This window comes from Marmota monax, unplaced genomic scaffold, assembly GCF_021218885.2.
Source record: "Marmota monax isolate L192 unplaced genomic scaffold, Marmota_monax_Labrador192_F-V1.1 WCK01_AAM20220418_F8-fsc00288, whole genome shotgun sequence".
NCBI classification, from domain to species: domain Eukaryota; kingdom Metazoa; phylum Chordata; class Mammalia; order Rodentia; family Sciuridae; genus Marmota; species Marmota monax.
The window spans coordinates 828,721-846,030 of record NW_026693586.1 but is presented as its reverse complement, the minus strand read 5'-3'; the positions used below and the strand labels follow the sequence as shown (position 1 = coordinate 846,030).

General features: G+C 48.4%; 1 protein-coding gene across 1 annotated transcript; it reads left to right on the top strand.

Moving 5' to 3' along the window:
• The first annotated feature begins 238 nt into the window (after positions 1 to 238).
• Positions 239 to 17,121, top strand: LOC124102865 (L-threonine 3-dehydrogenase, mitochondrial). The gene is made up of 9 exons (XM_046459297.2): positions 239 to 331; positions 8,369 to 8,574; positions 9,699 to 9,741; positions 10,850 to 10,920; positions 11,975 to 12,124; positions 12,204 to 12,376; positions 13,338 to 13,428; positions 14,766 to 15,035; positions 15,947 to 17,121. Exons 2-9 carry the CDS (start codon positions 8,385 to 8,387, stop codon positions 16,084 to 16,086), a joined length of 1,128 nt encoding a protein of 375 aa, XP_046315253.1. The 5' UTR covers positions 239 to 331; positions 8,369 to 8,384; the 3' UTR covers positions 16,087 to 17,121.
• The last annotated feature ends 189 nt before the right edge of the window (positions 17,122 to 17,310 follow it).

Below are 17,310 nucleotides of genomic sequence, written 5' to 3'. Positions count from 1 at the left end.
CCTGCCGAGGCCCTTGCAGTCCCTTAGACTCTCCCAGGTGTGAGCGGGAGCCCCGGGCCAGAGCGCCGGACGCGCGCCGCTAGGATCGCGGCTGGAGCGGCGGGCTGGAGGGTTTGCCGGGCGAGCGGCGCCCTCCTCCGGTGACTTGGCGCCGCGCCCGGGCTGGGGGCAGAGCCAGGATTGGCTCGCGGCGGGGCGGGCTGGGGCAGCCAGATGATAAAGGCCCGCGCCGGGCGGGCGCTCGCGCTGCTGGTCGTGCTTGGATCGCGCACGTGCTGCTCCGTCGGGTTGCAGCGTTTGCAGCATCTTTGGGATTGACCTGCGTCGGCAGGTCAGTGCAAGAGGTGGCCCTATGTGTCCCCTGCGGCGGCCGTCCCGGGGAGTGAGTCTTCTCGCAGACCGCGGAGCCCCCTGGCCCGGGCTGGCTGGGGTCGGTGGAACTGGCCGCCAGCTGCGCGCCGCCTTCTCTGCGCTCCCGCAAGCGCGCGCGGGGACCGGGCTGGGCGCTGAGAGGTGGGCGCTGGCGCGGGGTGGGGAGGCCGCTCCACCTGCTCCTTCCACTTTTGGGAACAGTTCATCCGCCAGGGGAAAGGAGCGGGCATGTCTGTTCCACCAAACTGTTTTGCCCAGTCTTTCGGAAAGCCATCTCCGGGAGGGTTGGTCCCCAGCCTTCCACAGGGGGCAAGCTGAGGTCCTCGCGTCCCCGGCTGCCGCTGGCCCCCGTGCTCTTTCTCCTTCCCCGGCGGGGGTGGACGCGAGGATGGCGACCGGCGCTCCGTAGAGCCAGCACCTCCCTCTGAGACCCTCCAGCTCCAAGAGCTTCCGGAGGTTTTCCGGGGCGTCCTGGCTTTCCTCCATCACCACGTGAAGCCCAGACTCAGACTAAGAAGGAAAAGCTAACTCGGGTGGAAACTGACGTTGACAAAGCCTTTTGCTTTTCATAAGTTGACTGCTCGTGTTAGATACTCTCCACGTGGTGGTACTATTGTTGCCCGCTTTCTGAGGACAAGAGTTTGGGCAGGGGCATGGATCCAGGCCCATGCAGCAGGGCAGTGGTGGCGACTGGTCTTGAACCCAGGCTGGCCCCTGCTCTCCTGCGGAGGGGTGAAGACGACCTGCCCCCCTCCCCCCAGGCGAACTGGGGAGTTTCCTTCTTTGTTCTCTTAAGTACCTGATGGTATCTCTTCTCTTGAGGAGGAATGGAAAGAGGGTTTGGATTCAGCTGACCTGCCATCTGCCCTTGGTAGTTAATACCTACCTGATCTTGAACCGGTCACTTGATCCTGAAAAATGGGAAAAGACCCCAGTTTCAGGGTTGGCTGTGAGGGTTAAAACCTCTCCACAGATAGGAAGTGCCTGATTTTTCACTTGGGTCATTATGATTAAGAGGATACCTTGATTTAAGGGCTTAAAGACGAGACTGGCTCGCAAATGTGCGGGGTGATCGTTACAGCTCCATAAAGCTGAATCAGAGGAACATACAGGTGGGAGAACCCCGAGGAAAAGAAGGTGGGCGTGGTCACAGTCTGGGTTGGAGGTGAGCAAGGCTGACCTTCCTAAGAGTGGTTTCAAGAGCGCAGAGCAGGGAGCCATCACATTGGGGAGGAGATAATGGAGGCAGAGAGGAAGCAAACCCTCCTGGAGGCCACAGAGACTGCAAGGAAAGATAAAGATGAAGGCGGTGGAGAGCAGGTTTAGTAGGCTTGCAGAGTGAGGGGAGAGAACCATGGGGACCGGAATGGACCGGGGCAAGAGCCCTGGATTTGGAGAGGACAGGTGTCTGCTGTGTCTCCGGGGAGCCTTGATCTCTGGTGAGCCCATTTTTTTTAAAGCTCCTCAGTTTTCCAGTATAAGACGGCCAGTGTCTCATTGGGGGATTCTTCTGCCCAGAGGAATCCAAGCCACCCTAAATAGTCACCCTAAATCTCAATATCTCAAATAATTAACAAATAATAAAACATAAACACTCAGAAATATATTTACAAAAGCAAATTCCCTGATAGATCCAGTCCACACGGGTTCTTAAACAATCAAAGACAAAATGTCTCTGGTGGTTTATTTAAGGGGGTACATCAAAGGCAGGGATAAGGTTTCAAGGACAGAGTCTTGCTTTGTGATGTCTTGCAAGTTGATTGACAGGCAGGTCACACCCATCTCGGGTGCTGTGTGGGATCTTAGAGCTTGAGAGGGAAGTTCACCCGCATCAGGGGTCAGTCCCTGGGGGGAGTGCCTCTGGGAGTGCCCAGTGCCAGACCTATCCCCTCAGGAGGCTACTATGTGCAACATAGTCCACACACAGCCCACAGATGGTTGGTGACACTCAGTATTATATGTATATCCAGACCACTTCTTGAGGCTGGATCGTGTTTTTTTTTTTTTTTAATATTTATTTTTTAGTTGTAGTTGGACACAAAATCTTTATTTCATTTATGTGGTGCTAAGGATGGAACCCTGGGCCTCGCACCAGGGAGCCCTCTACCGCTGAGCCACAACCCAGCCCTGAGGCTGGATTGTTTTTAAATTTGTTTTTCACTGTGGTTGCAATCCCAGGAGAGTCTTTGAGCACATGGACAGTCGTGTCAAGAGTGCTGACCCTGTCCTGCAGCTCCTTCATCTGACAGTACTGAAATTTTGAACTCATAAAACGCTGATTTCCTGTCCTTCCTCCCTTAGGCTCTGCAGACACCTTGATACGTGGTGTCTATGATGTCTGACTTCTCTAACCCAGGCAGGTAGGCCCTTGCCCTTTAGTGACAGCTCATCTCTTTCAGCATCATGGCCACAAGCCTTCTCTGCTGCACAGTCGGGGTCGCCTTCTTCTAAAGGCTGGATAAGACTCCACACTGTATGCGGACCACATCTTCATGCATTGGAGGGGGCACCTTTTATTGTCATACTTGAAGTGCTGCAGGCATTACTCATACAGCTCTATTTGGTCTCCATGACTAAGAATGATTAGAGCTCAGAGTTTTGAGATTATTTCCTATTAGTGAGAATATGGAGGAAAACTGAAGATGCATCCTCAGGAGAAGGACCTATTTCAAAGAGAACTTGAATATTCCTGGACCATAATGATCTATCTCCAAAACAATCATGGAATTCAGTCTCTCAGGGGGGAAAAAAAAAAACCCAAGTAATTTTTTTTTTTTTTTTTTTTTTGCCAGAACGGGGACCTTTTGATTATTTGTAATATAGACCAAGTCTGATGTTTCCTGCTGCTGCTTAGACACGGTGTTTAGAACTAACACCCATCAGTTGCTGTTGGGGACCACAGCAGTGCTCACAGCTAAAGCCAACATGGCCTGTTTCTCTAGGAAGCCGGTCTATATTAGAGCCCCTAGTGCCCAGGTGCAAATCATCCCCGGAGCCAGCTGAGCCCGCAGCTGTATCCATCACTGCCTCTCTGATGGCAGGGCTGTCTCAGGGTCCTGCCCTGGTGCTTGCTGGAGATGGAGGAAGCAGAAGAATGGACCCCAGAGAGGCCTGGGAAGTTGCCCCATTAACTTGAGGGAGAGTCTGTTGGCCTTCATCCTGTGCAAACAAGTTCTCAGGAGGGACAGGCTGCAGCCTGTCATCTGATCTTTCAGAGGGAGGGATTAAGAATTTTCTTTGATGGTTTCTCTCTATAAATTTAACTACTAGCTGGAAAAACAAGTTTTACTTAATCATAGATGTTCTCAAAGTATAATCTGGGGAACACTGAGAATCCCCATGAACTTTTTTAGGGTTGATATGAGGTTAAAACTATTTTAGAACTATTTTTGAATTTTATTTAATATTAAGACCTTAGAAAGACTTGACGTTTTCATCCTTTCTCAGAAGTATATGGTGGAGTTTCCCAGAGGCTATGTGACTTGAATTTTTGCTCAATGGCTAACAACATGTGTGCTTGTGTACTCTTGTGTTTCTAGACGCTTCTAAGGTGGCAGCTTTGGGGTTACCAATATGTGTTTTCAGAGATGAACATAGTTTGTGCTTAGCGTTTCTGCTGTGTTTATTAGCTGTCATCACCAATATCTACTCCTATCTCTGTGACTTCAAGTCCCAGAGTTTTCCTGTATCTACATGGAAGAAAACAACAAAAAATACATACTTTCATAGTCTTGGTTTGAAGATTTTCTAAATTTTTAAATGGTATCAAATTATTTCTGAATTTAATGATAATTTATTTTGAAACAAGGATATGAATGTATACATTTTATACTTAAGAATAATAGACTATTGGTGTACAAGAGGAACTGAATGTTTTCAATTCACACCTGTACCATCTGTGTCCCTAAAAGTGCAAACAAATGAAACGGACAAATTGGTAAGTTCTCTGACTCATGGAAGGGAGAAATTTACCCCAAGAAATGGGCAAAGCTAAATGAGAAGCGATGGAAACACTCTTTGCTTTACCTCTAGTTTACCTTCCAAATGGGATTGCGGAGCTGGTAGCATCATTTTGAGACCCATTCAGAGACCTCTAAAGAAAAAGGACTTGAATGGCTTAACTGTAGGTGGGTGAGTGTTGTGAAGCCCCAAATTATCCATTCCAGCTTTTCAGACCAGAAAATAAGCTATTGAAGTATCAAACGGCATAGATTGTTAAGTTGTATTGGCTGGGAAAACTCACAAAAAGCCTGATTGGAGGAAAAGGCACTAAAAGAAATCACCACCCCACTGCTTCCCTGTGTTAAAGTACCAAGATCTAGCTGTAAACATGAACGCTGATGGTGTTGGTGGTGTGACAGATGGGAGAGGTGTGTTTTTTGCCTTGCAAGTGGAGGAATTTGCAGTCATGACAGAAACACTTCTTTGGTGTAGCTCAGTGGCAAAGCATGTGCTTAGGATGCACAAGGTCCTGATTTGGTCCCCAGTACCCCAAAGTGTCACCTTCATTACCAGCTTTACCTTAATCCTGTGTATGGTTTCATCAAGAACACATAATTTCATTAAGTGTTGATTCTGACTGCGTGTCTATTTGGTGTGCTGGGTGGTGAATGGAAGTGCCTATAAAGCTCTTCTGTTGCCATCCAAGTGTGACAGATGCCTGGCGTGATGTGTTCATGGGATTGATGTGCGAGCTGAACTGGCCACTCTTCTTCATAGATGCCATTTTTGCTTGAAAGGTGAATGGCAAACATGGTTCTCTATACCTGGGTAATTGGCAGATAGATTCTAAGAAGGAAATAAGTGAGCCAGTCACTGCAAGGAGATGGCTGAAGTGTTTGCTGCCAACTCACCTGGTGAGCTTGACAGCTTCCCACTTCGTAGGAATTTCCCATTGGGATCAGTGGCGACACCAGCCAGTGTGACTTTCTGGTATAGAGAAGCATGTTGACATTGGTTTGGAAGATATGATGAATGTCCAGAATTATCTGCAAAGGCCGAGAAAACATTAGGCCCTTGCCCACTACTTTGTGGTGTTCTATTTTCTATACGGGCTTCAATCAAAGCACAGAGATGGGAAAGCAGCTGTTCTCTGTTAAGACAGACGTCAGCGAGAGGAATGGACCAATGACATTCTGGGTCCTAAATGTTTTTTGCTTTGGAAAATACATTTTCATAAAAATGTGTATGTTAACATTTATTTTTAAATGAATCAATAAAAAGTTAAGCTTTTTTGGGAGGGTGGGTACTGGGGCTTGAACTCAGGGGCACTTGGCCACTGAGCCACATCTCCAGCCCAATTTTGTATCTTATTTAGAGACAGGGTCTCACTGAGTGGCTTACCGCCTCACTGTTGCTGAGGGTGACTTTGAACTCACCAACCTCCCGCCTCAGCCTCCCAAGCTGCCAGGATCACAGGCGTGCAACCCCGCACCCGGCAGCATTTTTTGGTCTTGATTTCTGTCAAGGTAAATATTGATAGATTAACCCACACAAGTCTCTGATTTTTGAGAGTGTGAAGGACTAAAGAACGTGAGCTGCTGCCTGAAGAGCACCATGCACTGCTGAGGGAGGGGGAACCGTCGTGGGAAACGCGAAGTTAGGTGATTTTGTTGCTGTGGGGACATGATATATCCAGTTCACTTACATAAAGATGACTGCAATGTCACTATTGGCTTCTGAACCATCGCGTGTGCGTGACCCATTGTTGACTGGAACTTCTTTATGTGGCATGTGACTTAAATTCAGTGTGTCTATAGCAAGATAACAATCTGGACTTGGAAAAGCCCTGCCGTGTACAGGTGGAGGTTGTGAAAGGAACCCTGCAATGAGCCACGCGCAGCTGTGGTGAGACCTGGGTGCTGGGGGGCAGGTGGGCTCTGAGGGTAAAGGGGATAGGGCTAAGAGCTTCTGGGGTGGGAGGGGCTCACACTTCTCCCTGTGGGGAATGGAAGACTAACAGAGAGGTACCTATTTGGTATCTCAGGTTTGCTTTTCCTCGACTCTAGTCTTTTGAACTGAAACAAAACAAAAACAAACACAATGAGAAAACCTTTGGACCGTGGCCATTCATTATTTTGCTTTGGGGAGTTGGAAATTGTCCTTGAGTTTCAAATGTTCTGGGAAATCCAGTCATCTCTGGGCTTCTTCAGTCTCCCTTTCAACTTGCTGAAATGAGTCCCTCTAGGCTCAGAGTTCTTGCCTGGTCTCAGGTGCCAGCAATGGCTGCAGGGAAGATTTCCCACAGTGGGCCTCTGAGGGTGTTTGAGAGAGTCTTGGTCTTTCCTGTCACACAGCTGGTCCTTGACACCAGGCTTCGAATGTAAAGTAAAGCTAGGGATGTGCCCACAGCTGGAAGGTACTTGTGTGGCTCATTTAGGAGTTGACCTGGGTGAAGGACCTTGGGCCCTGGGTAGAGCTGGGGACCCAGCAGAAGCCCCTGGGATTCCAAGCACCTTTTTCCATTGTAACATTTTCATGCTTTTATCCATTTCATGCTTTGCTGCTGTGGCTTATTTTCCCCTTGTTTTACCCCCTTCTCTTCTCCCCCCCCCCCCACCACCCAGGGGGAAATGAGAGTGCCCTTCTTCTCATTCCAGTCCTCTGTCCTTGGGCTCACACACCATGGGAATGAAGGCATTCAGACTTCCAGGGTGGCACCAGAGATCTAAGAACCAGCCCACTCTGAAGTCTGGAATGCAGTGCCTTCGAATCACCTCTTTGAAAGCCCAGTTCCCCCTGGGGGTCAGGACCACAGCCCCTGGACTGGAGTCCTCTGTGTTTCTCCTTTGTTAGCAAAGCAATGAAACTTTTTTCTTTTTTCTCAAAACTGTCCTCATTTATTGGATTGGCATGGGGGGACGGAGGACGAGCTTTCAGTAAGACTGTGTGCTAAAGAACACCCCCCCCCCGGGGGGGGCTCACCTGGGGTGTGAAAGCGCTCCCTGGAAGCTGGTCTTCTTTTGTTTTCCCTCACTAGAACCTGGCTCTGGGTTAGACTGCCAGAAATCCTCTGCCACTGAGACACTCAAGGATCACACTAGAAATAAAGTAGATGTGGTCTACTCTTTTCCCTCCATAATGCAAAATAGAAGATGGTTGGAATCTTAACCCAGTTACCACTTTGTGAGGGGTGGGACACCAGAGTTGGCTGCAAGGACTTCACCCTCCTGGCGAGGGGACAGCTGATGGCAGAACAGAGGTGGAGGTTGCAGGTCCACATGCCAGCATGTCACCCATTTGCCTTTAGGGAGTGTGGGGAGTCGTGTCAGAACCTGCAGGCAAGCCGTGGCTCTGGTTGACCCTGGTGTGCCTCCTGGGTGTACCAGTCAGGATGGGAAAGAGGAGCGATGTCTCAAGCCACACCTCTTGGCACCACCCAGACCTCTCAAGGCCAGGATTGATTTTGTGGGTAGAGCTGGACTGAATCAGATACATGCTAGTGATTTTAGCAGCAATGAGAAATGACTTTTTGTAAGGGACCCTTTCTACAGAGATGGCAGTAAAACAAAAACTGCTCACAGCTTACTCGAGGTTGCGGGGACCTTTTTCTCTTCACCATCTGCTTTTCTCATCTGGTTTATTTTAAAGATAATGTCCAAGTGTTAGTACCAGATTAGCAGGGCACCCTTATTTAGTCTGGGGCCTGTTTGTCGCCTCAGATGGTGCGGGGACAGGCTGAAGATAAACTGTGGCTCTTCTCAGTGCTGGTGGCTCTCTGCAGTAGGACCTGTTGTCAGCACTGTGAGGTCGATTCGGAATCTGGCCTTTGTGTGAGCAACCTTTCATGCCTTTATCGCAGGGGCCTGACTCACAGCAGGCCCTGGACTGGCTTCCTGTGGCCAGCTCAGCAGTCTCTTCATGCCAATCCTGAATCCCCAATCAGGGCTGTGCTCATTAGCTGGGGATCATATTGTTAATTTCAGTTAAGGATCTCATTTCCAGGGGCTGGAAGAAGGAAAGGTTACCTAGTGGACTTTGCTCCCTTTTCCTGCAGCACATTTGAAAAGCAAATGCAGATCATCAGAATGCTGAGGCACGTGGCTGTGGCCCGTGGAGCAGTGCAGAGGCCCCTCTGCAGCTGCTGGATGTCTGTCCTGCCAGTCCGATGTCTGGGCAACTCCTCTTCGCAGATCCCAGAGAATGCCAGCTTCCACTCTGCCGCCTCCTCTGAAGCAGACCCTCCGCGGATCCTGATTACAGGTTGGATTTTCTCCCTCTTCCTCTTCTCCCTGTCTTGGCTTGAATCTCACCTTCTTGGTGCTGCTCTGCGTAGCTGCCTTTGGTTTTGGAACATGTGATGTGCTATCGTGTCACCAGGCCCGGGGCCTTGGGAAACAAGGCGCTGCAGCAGGTAAGTTAGCATCTGTCCTGGGACCTCATTGCCGTTGACCTCACTGTCACCAGATGCCCTACCTTGAATATGCCAGCCCTGATCCTGCACCTTCTCACTGTAGACTTCGTGCTGCCCCTGGCCCAAGCCCCGCTCTCATTTGATTGACATTGATATTTCCTCCTCCTCTGCCAGGTTTCTTCCATTGGCTCTGCATCACTGTCCTCCCACTTTCCTCACAGGGTGTGTGTGTGTGGTTTTCTCACTCTCTGCCACCTCCCTCATGAAGCATGTCCAGGGTTTGAGGGCCATAGTAATAGGAGCTGGCGGGAAATCCCTCTGTTCTGTCCAACTGCTGCTTGGGTGTCTCCAGATGTGCTCCCAGCTCCCTGGCTTTCCTGTTCCTAACCATGGCTTTTTCCCCCTCTACATTTTTCTATTGGTGCATTATAATGGTGCATTCTAGTGGGATTCCTGATGCCATATTATCCATGCCTTTGTTAAGTCTGCAAATTAGGAAACTGATGCCATCCAGTTTTTACTTTCCTGGTGGCTCCCCACTGAGTGTTTTTTTGTCTGCCCTCTTCTCAAAGGACTTCTTGCTGCCCACCCCCCTTGCCCTTCCTAGCCCAGCTCAGTGAGAATAGAAGTGGGATTCAGATCCCACCAGAAGGTGTGCCAAGGCTGGTGGTGAATGTCCTTGGTACTTGAAGCACAGGAGCTTTGGCTCCTCCTCCCCCTCTCCTCTGCTGAGACACCCCCTTGGCTGGGGCATCTGTGCCTGCCTTGGCCTCTGTCCTGGCTGGGTGGCCGTCATTCCATGTTCTGAGTGCCGCGCCGTGTGGCACAGTCAGTAGCAGTGGCATCGGCTGAACCCAGGACTTCATCTCATCCTCCCAGGCTGAGGAAGAGTCGGTTTGTTCATGACATTCTGGGAATCCCTGAACTCACGAGGTTTCTGAAGTTTCACTATTGTTTTTTCTTTTTTGTCTAGGGGGTCTTGGCCAGTTGGGAGTGGGGCTTGCTAACCTTTTAAGGTAAGAGCCTTAAAGACTTGATATTTGAAACCTGAGTTCCTAAGTACAGTTTATCTCTAGCACCATTTAACCATCTCCTCCTTCCTCTTGTCCCTTCCCATTTTTAAGATGTGGCACCTATGTTGCTGCTTAAATCACATTTTGCTTTGCCTCCTGATGTCACAGACCAATGAGGCCCTTGACTCTTGCTCACACTGGCCCTCTGCTCTCTTTCTCCTATCTTAGGCAAAGTGGGACTCGTCCCAGATGGATCATTTGGCTTTTAGTTGTTTGGGGTCAGAGGGAAGCATTTTTAGAAACTGGAAAGGAACAGTGTGGAATTTGGAGAGAGTGGGACAAAACTGTGACCCTCTAGAGATGTAGCAGGACTTACAGGCGGCTTAGGTTAAAAACACTTAGCTCATTGACTTGAGCCTGCAGATGTTTTTTTACAACTTAGCATCTCGTTTCCATTTTGCATCTGTCTCCTTTGCTGGGGCAGTCACCTTGGATTGTAGGAACAAGAGGTCTGACTGATAAACATCTTGTGGTGAGTCAAAACCACCCTTTAGGGAGCAGCAACTCTCTTACCACTAACCCTGACAAGCCCCTCTAACCAGTCCTGAGACGACGATCAGCCGGACCACAGTCTGACCAGCACTGCTTGACTGGGCTCGGTTCTGGTTCCTTTGTCTATAACCCGGGAAGGGAGCCCGGGCCGGTGCTCCTGAAGACAGAGCTGGTCCTCCTGCTGCAGCTGTGCCGACTCCAGTCCTCTCCTGCTCTTCACCAGTCAGAGTCCACGTGTTTGTTTGTTTGTTTGTTTGTTGGAACAAGTGTCCAGACCTATCGTTGGAACTTTCCCCGAATTGGGCTTCTGACTTAGAAGTCCAGTGACAGGGATACTGGGGAGAACCCGGTGACAGACAGAGCGCTGACAGTGGGGTGAGAAGAGAAACAGAACATGAGGCTGGGTGGGGAAGGGGCCTGAGCATGAAAGAAGCAAGGTGTGTCCCAGGTGAGGAGGAAGGGGGCTGCTTCTATTTTAAAAGATTTTTTTTTTTTCTTTTTTTTACAGAAGCTGTTATATCCTCCAGGTTGCTGACTTGTGTTTTGATTTTCCCTTTAGGAAACGATTTGGGGAGGAAAATGTGATTTTGTCAGACATAAAGAAACCCCCCAATTATGTCTTACGTCATGGTAAGTGATCGATAAGCCTTGCAGCTATATTTATCTTTAATTTTCAAAGTGTGGTTAAAGATATGGTTCATGGAGTCAGTGCGCACGACAGCCCCTATCCAGGTATGTGGATCAAAGAAAGTTATCGAGACACATTGTGCCACTTAAAAGTATTTGATATTTCTAATGCTTTTAACCACTTGAATTTTTTTTGATTTTTTTTTTTTTTTGGATATTTTTTGATATTTCTAATGCTTTTAACCACTTGAATAGCAGCAGCTATTAAATCATTTGATGTTTCAAAATAATATCTTTTGATATAATTTGGAGTAATATCTTTGGAATAAAAACTTGGATTCCTGTCTTTTGAATTTTTAGTTAACTTACTGGCTCAGAGTAGACAAACAGATCAAGTTCTGTGATGAGGAAAAAAAACTTTAAAAACTTGGGAGATATTAATCGGGATGTTATAAGGTAGAATTGCTCTTAAATTATGGCACGCACACACAAAAATACTCAAGCTCCTCTTGTGAAGTTGTCTACTGCCTCATAAGCATTCCATCCTGTCTGTCAGTCCTTCCTGGTTCAGAGTTGGCCTTTTTCTATGTGTCCTGGGCAGATTAGCAAGCTGCTGGGGGGTGGGGGTGGTCTTCCATTGGCCTTGAGCAGAATCGTCTCTGCCTCCTGTGTAATTAGATATGGAGAACTGATGACTTAGGATTCTTCTATTTCTTTTGAAATCTGCAGCTTGAAAGCAGAATGAGGTGACCAGGGAGCTGGAGTTGGCATCAGCAGTGACGCCTAGGGAGGGGGTGGCAGATGCCCAGTGGTGACCCGACTTCTTCCACTTGTTTCTGTTTGACCCCTGGCAGCTGCTGAACTTCTCTGTGCCTCAGGTTCCTTCCTCACTGGTTAAATGTGTCTACCTCCAAGGCTATGAGAAGGCGAACTACACCTGGTGCTCAGTTCCTTGTAGGAGCACCAGCTATTATTACCTGCGGATCCCAGTGGGATTCTCCAGGTGTGTGGGCTGCTTGGCTCCTCAGATCCCCACCTGCTCGCCTGTGTTCTGTAGGCCCCTTCATTTATGCCGATGTCCTGGATTACAAGCGGCTCCGGGAGATCGTGGTCAACCACCGCATCACCTGGCTGTTCCATTACAGCGCTTTGCTCAGCGCCGCTGGAGAGGCCAACGTGCCCTTGGCACGAGCCGTGAACATCACTGGTGAGTGTCCAGCCCGCCTGGTCCGCTCTCCCCCTCCTCACTCCTCGGTGAGAGAGGTTCTGATGACCCTGCCCCTCAGGGCTGCACCACGTCCTGGACATCGCGACTGAGTACCACGTGCGCTTGTTTGTGCCCAGCACCATCGCGGTTTTTGGACCTACTTCTCCCCGAAACCCAGCCCCTGAGCTCTGCACCCAGAGGCCCAGGACCATCTACGGGGTGTCCAAGGTGCACATGGAGCTCATGGGAGAGGTAAGCACCCCTGGGAGGCTGCTGCCCCGCGGCGGGTCTGTTCCTTCAGTTTCCTTTCCCACTCGGCCTGGAGTGACCGAGTGAGCACCTGCTGATTTCGTCCTGGGGCACTTGCCCCTCCCCTGCCCCGCCCCCTCCCTGCTGTGTTTGCCAAGTGGCAGGCACCTAAGAACCCCCTGTGGCCTGGCACTTCCTGAACGGCAAGTGGCTCCGAAGCCTTTGCTTGCTGTAGCCCTGTTCCTGAGCACCATTGTTCTAGGCGACCAGTGCCCGTACTTATTGGTGATGACTTTGTGTTCTGGAAAACCTCAAGCTTTTTTTTTCTTTCCCTACTCTGTCTTTATATCTCTATAGTATTTTTTTTCTTTTTTTTGGTAGGGATTGAACCTAGGGGTGCTCATCCTCTGAGCCACATCCTCCAGCCCTTTTATGTATTTTATTTAGAGACATAGTCTCACTGAGTTGCTTAGGGCCTCGCTAAGTTGCTGAGGCTGGCTTTGCACTCTCAGTCCTCCTACCTCAGCCTCTGAGCTGCTGGGATCACAGGTATGCACCAGGTGCCTGGCCTCTATAGTAAATTCGAGTCAACATCCGATCCTTTGGCTGCTGGGTCTGGCCATTGCTCTGGCCTCTGCCCTCCCCTCCGCTCTTTGCCAGGCTGCATGAGCAGATGAACCCTTCAGGCTCAGGACAGTGAAAGGTAGCAGACCCCTGCTGGAGGCTGGGTTGTTGTTGGCAGAGTTGCTGGGTCACCACGACGGTGATTCTCTGGGATAAAGACAGAAGAGTGTTCAAGATGAGTGAATGACTCTAGGAAGTTCTAAACTCTTCATTTTCTTTAGGAATATTTTAATATAGCTGTATGGAATGATATTCAGAAAAAGAAAAAAACTTAAAAAATTTTTTTGGCTGTGTTCTGATTTAAAGATCCTTTTCTGAGTCAGCTGTCTCTTTCTCATAGTACTATTATTACCGGTACGGGTTAGATTTCCGCTGCCTGAGGTACCCTGGAATCATTTCTGCTGACTCGGAGCCTGGGGGAGGAACAACTGGTAAGAAGGGTTTCTGATTTCTTTTATATGTAAGATAGGCTCACTTATTGCCGGGAAGCATCTTCTTGGTGGTGAACGGCCCTGTCTCTAGTGTGTAAGGAGCACCTGCAGTTTCTTTGCCTTCTCCCAGGTGTGTGCTCTTGTGCACAGCAGACCCTATCGACTTGCCCTTGCTCAGGGCACATGCAGGAGCTGGCAGTCAGCTTGGCATTGCCACCACAGTGCTGGGTGAGGACACGGCTCGAGGACAGGTGTGTGACTCGCCATGTAGAAGACCCCCATCAGCTTCCTTGAATACAACCCTTGTTTCTTAATAGAGAACAGCTGGCTGGAATGGACCCTGCACGTTGCACATTTGAAAAGGGCCTAAGTAGTGCTATTTTGGACTCAGGCGTGCGTGACATTCAGCAACCGTCATGTCGGGGATCCTCCCCATACAGTGGTCCTGAGGTGTAGTATAAAAGCTGCTTGACAAAACCTGAGGGACTTTAAAGGTGACTTTGGTTTTGGTCACTTTAGAAAAGCTCCTACCTTCATGTGGAGCCTCTTCAAGTGTGGCTCAGGGGCCTCTGAGCATCCTTGAGATTCTTTCAAGGAATCCAGGGGTCAACACTACCCATACTAGTACAGGGACATTATTAGCCACTTTCCTTCCCCCGCTCAAGCCACCATGGAGTTTCCCAGAGGTGTGTGCTATAGCAGAACAGGCTGAATGTGGAAGCTGGTAGATGCTTCAGCTGTCTCCTGCTAAACCCGAGAGTTTTGTTTCCTTCCTTCCTTCCTTCCTTCCTTCCTTCCTTGTACCAGGGATTAAACTCAGGGGCACTTAACCACTGAGCCACAACCCCAGCCCTTTTTTTGTATTTTATTTAGAGATAGGGTCTTGCTAGGTTGCTTAGGGCCTCGCTAATTTGCTGAGGCTGGTTTTGAACTCACAATCCTCCTGTCTGAGCCTCCTGAGCCAGTGGGATTACAGGCGTGCGCCACTGCACCCGGCTCCAGAGTTTCTTAAAATGTACAACAGATTGTTCTTCTCAGTAAACTTTCTTTGTTTGAAAATGATGTTCTTTTTCCCATAAAATATCACACATATCAATATGTAATAGGTTATTCTTGTCATTTTAGAACTTAGTGGTTTACATTCTAAAAATTTTCATTTACCTATGTCAGACAGTAAATCTTGATAGAGCCTGCATGGGTCAAATCTCTGGGAGTCCTACATTTTTAAGAGCCTGAAGAGGTTCTGGGACTAAAACATTATAGAGCTGCTGCCTTGGTCCAAGAGGCTCCTGCATGGTTTTGACATAAGAAAAACCCACAGACGGATTCTCTTTCAGACTACGCAGTCCATATTTTCCAAGAGGCCACAAGGAGGGGCAAATTTGAGTGCAACCTGAAGGCCAGCACCAGGCTTCCGATGATGTACATCAATGACTGCCTCAGGGCCACTCTGGAGGTCATGGATGCACCCGCAGAGTCTCTCTCCATGAGGACCTACAACATCAGTGCCATGAGCTTCACCCCTGAGGAGCTGGCCCAGGAGGTCCGCAGGCACCTGCCGGAGTTCCAGATCACCTACCACGTGGACCCTATGCGGCAGGCCATAGGTGGGTCAACTACTGCCAACCAGCACAGTCAAAACTGAGCTTTGGCGTGCACCATGAGTCCTGAGGATGTCAACCGGGGAAGGCCAAGGAGCATGCAGCTCTCCCCCCAGGGCCGAGATGCGTGCTACAGAATCAGCTGCTGTTGAGCTGGTTAGCAGATGCTTTGATTTTTGAGATATGATCTAAGTGGGTAAAATGATTCCATTCCAAGGGAATGGCTCAGCAGCATCTTACAGATTAAATGCAAAACAAGGGGAAAAGGAAGCAACTGAGAAAGTATGGGAGCAGCCCTGGGTTTTCACATACTCTAACCGCCACTTTTTTATTTAACTTTCCTCGTTGGGTATAAGATTCCTCCCTTAAGAACTGTGAGGTTTTGCTGGGTACAGTGGTGCATGCCTGAAATCCCAGTGGCTCTGGAGGCTGAGACAGGAGGATCACAAGTTCAAAGCCTCAGCAACTTAGTGCGGCACTAAGCAACTCAGTAAGACCCTGTCTCTAAACAAAATTAAAAAAAAAAAAGGCTGGGGATGGGGCTGAGTGGTTGAGTGTCCCTGTTCAATCTTTGGTTAATTTTATATATAGATTTAAGATATAGATATCTTATATATAATATATGATATAATATATATTATATATGTGATATATATGTGATAAAATATATGATATATTATATATCATATATTTATTTATATATGTGTATATATATTATATATATATATGAGAGAGAGGGGTTTTAACATGAAAATCAGTGTCAGACGGTAGGTGTCTAGTCTAGTCTGACCTTCTAAGAGGGTGACTGTGTGTGTATAGTAGTTGTTCTACTTTTTTTGTTCCTTGTACAATCAATCTTCACATAAAACGCTGTAGAACTTTGGCAAATCCAGAGTCTGAATAACCTCTCTCCCTAGCGGATAGCTGGCCCATGAACTTGGATGACAGCAATGCCCGGAAGGACTGGGGGTGGAGACACGACACTGATCTTCCAGAGTTGGTGACAAAGATGCTGAACTTCCATGGTTTTGACACCAGAGTTGCCCAGACCAACTGAGGCTTCAGAGAAGGGGCCCTTGTGTCCCTTCTGCCTGGGGAGGACACACAGGACCCCAGGGAACCTGCATTCTTTAGAGTTGAAGGGCTGATTGGACTACGTTTCGGCAGCTCATTTGAACTACTGGGTGGAGGGTGGAAGTAGTTTAAGCATTTCTAAGATGTTGTAGGTTTGGAGGGAGGGCTTCTCGACCTTTGCTGGGTGCCTAAACGGGTCCAAATGCTCACGCGGCAGAGTCCACAGAATGCGTGGTAGCGACAAGGTGACCATTTCTGGGAAGGTGGAAGTATGTAATGTTTGTATTGAATGAAAGCCAGTTTACATATCACTCCTAAGACTCCATTATTCTCTTGACCATAGAACAAAGATCACATTTTAAAAACTTTCAAAGACACGCTCACTATTCTGCATCATCCCACCAGAACACAAAACTTGTGTTTTGTGTGAGCTTGATGTGTGAGACGCATGATCACTGCGTTCCAACTCTTCAGAGGTTATCACTTCTAATTTAACCTGCTGCAAGAGGTACAGCTGCAGGAAATCAAGAATATCTATGAAGATGTAGCAAGAGAAGAGTAGCCCTCTCATTCTGACCCCCTCCTGTCAGTGAGCAAGGAGGGATCTACCAGTCTAGAGCTCCTGAGCTGGCCCTGTCTCATCTCCGGGGAGTTTGTCTAAGGGTGCAGATTTCTGGGCTCTACCCAGCTGACTAAGCGGTGGGAGCAATTCTGCCTCAGTTCCCCCCCCCCCCCCCCCCCCCCCCGTTTAGACCAGTTCCTGGCCAATGCTGTTTTCTAAAGAACCCTCTCTTGTTATGTCCTTTTCCATTTCCTCAGACTGAGCCTGCAGAGGAGTGGCTCTGAAGCCTCTAGACACATGCAAGTCAGTCTCTGGCTGCCTCAAGAGGCCCCAGGAAGTGAAATGCCCCGTTCCTCAGAAAATTATGGGTATTTTGATAATGGGAAGAATTAAAAGGTGTTATATAGATCATGTGTTGATGAAAATAAAGTCAATTATTATGCATTTGGAATTGAATTTTGAATTGTTAATGTGAGTTTTTTGGAGGTATTCCTGGGTTTAAATCTATTTGACCTTTAACTGGAGAACTTTTTGAGTCATTAGTTATATCAATATAGCTTTTTTTCCACCTAGTATAAGTTTACAAGTGTAGACTATGAACTTCTTTAATAGCGTTATTGGATATAGTTCACATAAAATACATTC